Source organism: Procambarus clarkii, chromosome 19, assembly GCF_040958095.1.
Source record: "Procambarus clarkii isolate CNS0578487 chromosome 19, FALCON_Pclarkii_2.0, whole genome shotgun sequence".
NCBI lineage: Eukaryota > Metazoa > Arthropoda > Malacostraca > Decapoda > Cambaridae > Procambarus > Procambarus clarkii.
The window spans coordinates 31237880-31239726 of NC_091168.1; the positions used below are offsets into that span (position 1 = coordinate 31237880).

Below are 1847 nucleotides of genomic sequence, written 5' to 3' on the forward strand. Positions count from 1 at the left end.
CAATGTTGGTTATCTTCTCTCCAGGAGCCATCATCCGCCCAGGCCCGGTCTCTGGTGATATCTTAACGATATCATCCAACCTTCTCTTCCCCGTATATATATATATATATATATATATATATATATATATATATATATATATATATATATATATATATATATATACATATATATATATATATATATATATATATATATATATATATATATATATATATATATATATATATATATATGTCGTACCTAGTAGCCAGAACTCACTTCTCAGCCTACTATGCAAGGCCCAATTTGCCTAATAAGCCAAGTTTTCATGAATTAATTGTTTTTCGACTACCTAACCTACCTAACCTAACCTAACTTTTTCCGCTACCTAACCTAACCTAATCTATAAAGATAGGTTAGGTTAGGTTAGGTAGGGTTGGTTAGGTTCAGTCATATATCTACGTTAATTTAAACTCCAATAAAAAAAAATTGACTTCATACATAATGAAATGGGTAGCTTTATCATTTCATAAGAAAAAAATTAGAGAAAATATATTAATTCAGGAAAACTTGGCTTATTAGGCAAATCGGGCCTTGCATAGTAGGCCGATAAGTGCGTTCTGGCTATTAGGTACGACATATATATATATATATATATATATATATATATATATATATATATATATATATATATATATATATATATATATATATATATATATATACATATATTCCAGAACAATTGTGTATTAACTGTGTAGAGGAGCGCCGGGCCCAGGAGGCCTGAGCCCTCATCTGTAAAACAAAAGAAAATCGATGGCGCCATAATTGCTGAAGAGACTCGAAGCCTCTTGCCATCTGCGGCTCGCTACTGTGAATACTTTTTGTTCTCCCCGTGTAGGGTTCGATTCCCCTGGTGGGGGGAGGGGGGGCGGTGCTGGGGGGGGAGGGGTAGCTGGGGGGGGGGCGTGGGGGGAGGGAGACACGATGGGTGAACAACGTTGTGTGAAATGAAGCGAGAAGAGAGAGTGTTATGGGTGACCTGCATCTTCCAGGACTGTCATAGAGCCCTTGACCGTGTTCCATAATGTATAAACGTCATTCATCCCGGAGAATACTTTGCTGACGTTGGTCTGTGAGTGCTGACGTTGGTCTGTGAGTGCTGACGTTGGTCTGTGAGTGCTGACGTTGGTCTGTGAGTGCTGACGTTGGTCTGTGAGTGCTGACGTTGGTCTGTGAATGCTGACGTTGGTCTGTGAGTGCTGACGTTGGTCTGTGAGTGCTGACGTTGGTCTGTGAGTGCTGACGTTGGTCTCTGACCGCTGACGTTAGTCTCTGACCGCTGACGTTGGTCTGTGAGTGCTGACGTTGGTCTCTGACCGCTGACGTTGGTCTGTGAGTGCTGACGTGGGTCTCTGACCGCTGACGTTGGTCTGTGAGTGCTGACGTTGGTCTCTGACCGCTGACGTTGGTCTGTGAGTGCCGACGTTGGTCTCTGACCGCAGACGTTGGTCTGTGAGTGCTGACGTGGGTCTCTGACCGCTGACGTTGGTCTGTGAGTGCTGACGTTGGTCTCTGACCGCTGACGTTGGTCTGTGAGTGCTGACGTTGGTCTCTGACCGCTGACGTTGGTCTCTGACCGCTGACGTTGGTCTCTGACCGCTGACGTTGGTCTGTGAGTGCTGACGTTGGTCTGTGAGTGCTGACGTTGGTCTCTGACCGCTGACGTTGGTCTCTGACCGCTGACGTTGGTCTGTGAGTGCTGACGTTGTTCTCTGACCGCTGACGTTGGTCTCTGACCGCTGACGTTGGTCTGTGAGTGCTGACGTTGGTCTCTGACCGCTGACGTTGGTCTCTGACCGCTG

General features: G+C 44.7%; 1 protein-coding gene across 1 annotated transcript in view; it reads right to left on the reverse strand.

Annotated features, from left to right (window-relative positions):
* Positions 1–1310: 1310 nt before the first annotated feature.
* The window catches only part of LOC138366399 (uncharacterized), an 8227-nt gene continuing 7690 nt past the window's right edge, over positions 1311–1847 (reverse strand). Inside the window, exon 2 of the mRNA XM_069327441.1 lies at positions 1311–1847. This exon is cut by the window's right edge and continues 214 nt beyond it. Coding sequence (XP_069183542.1) covers positions 1311–1847 — 537 coding nt within the window.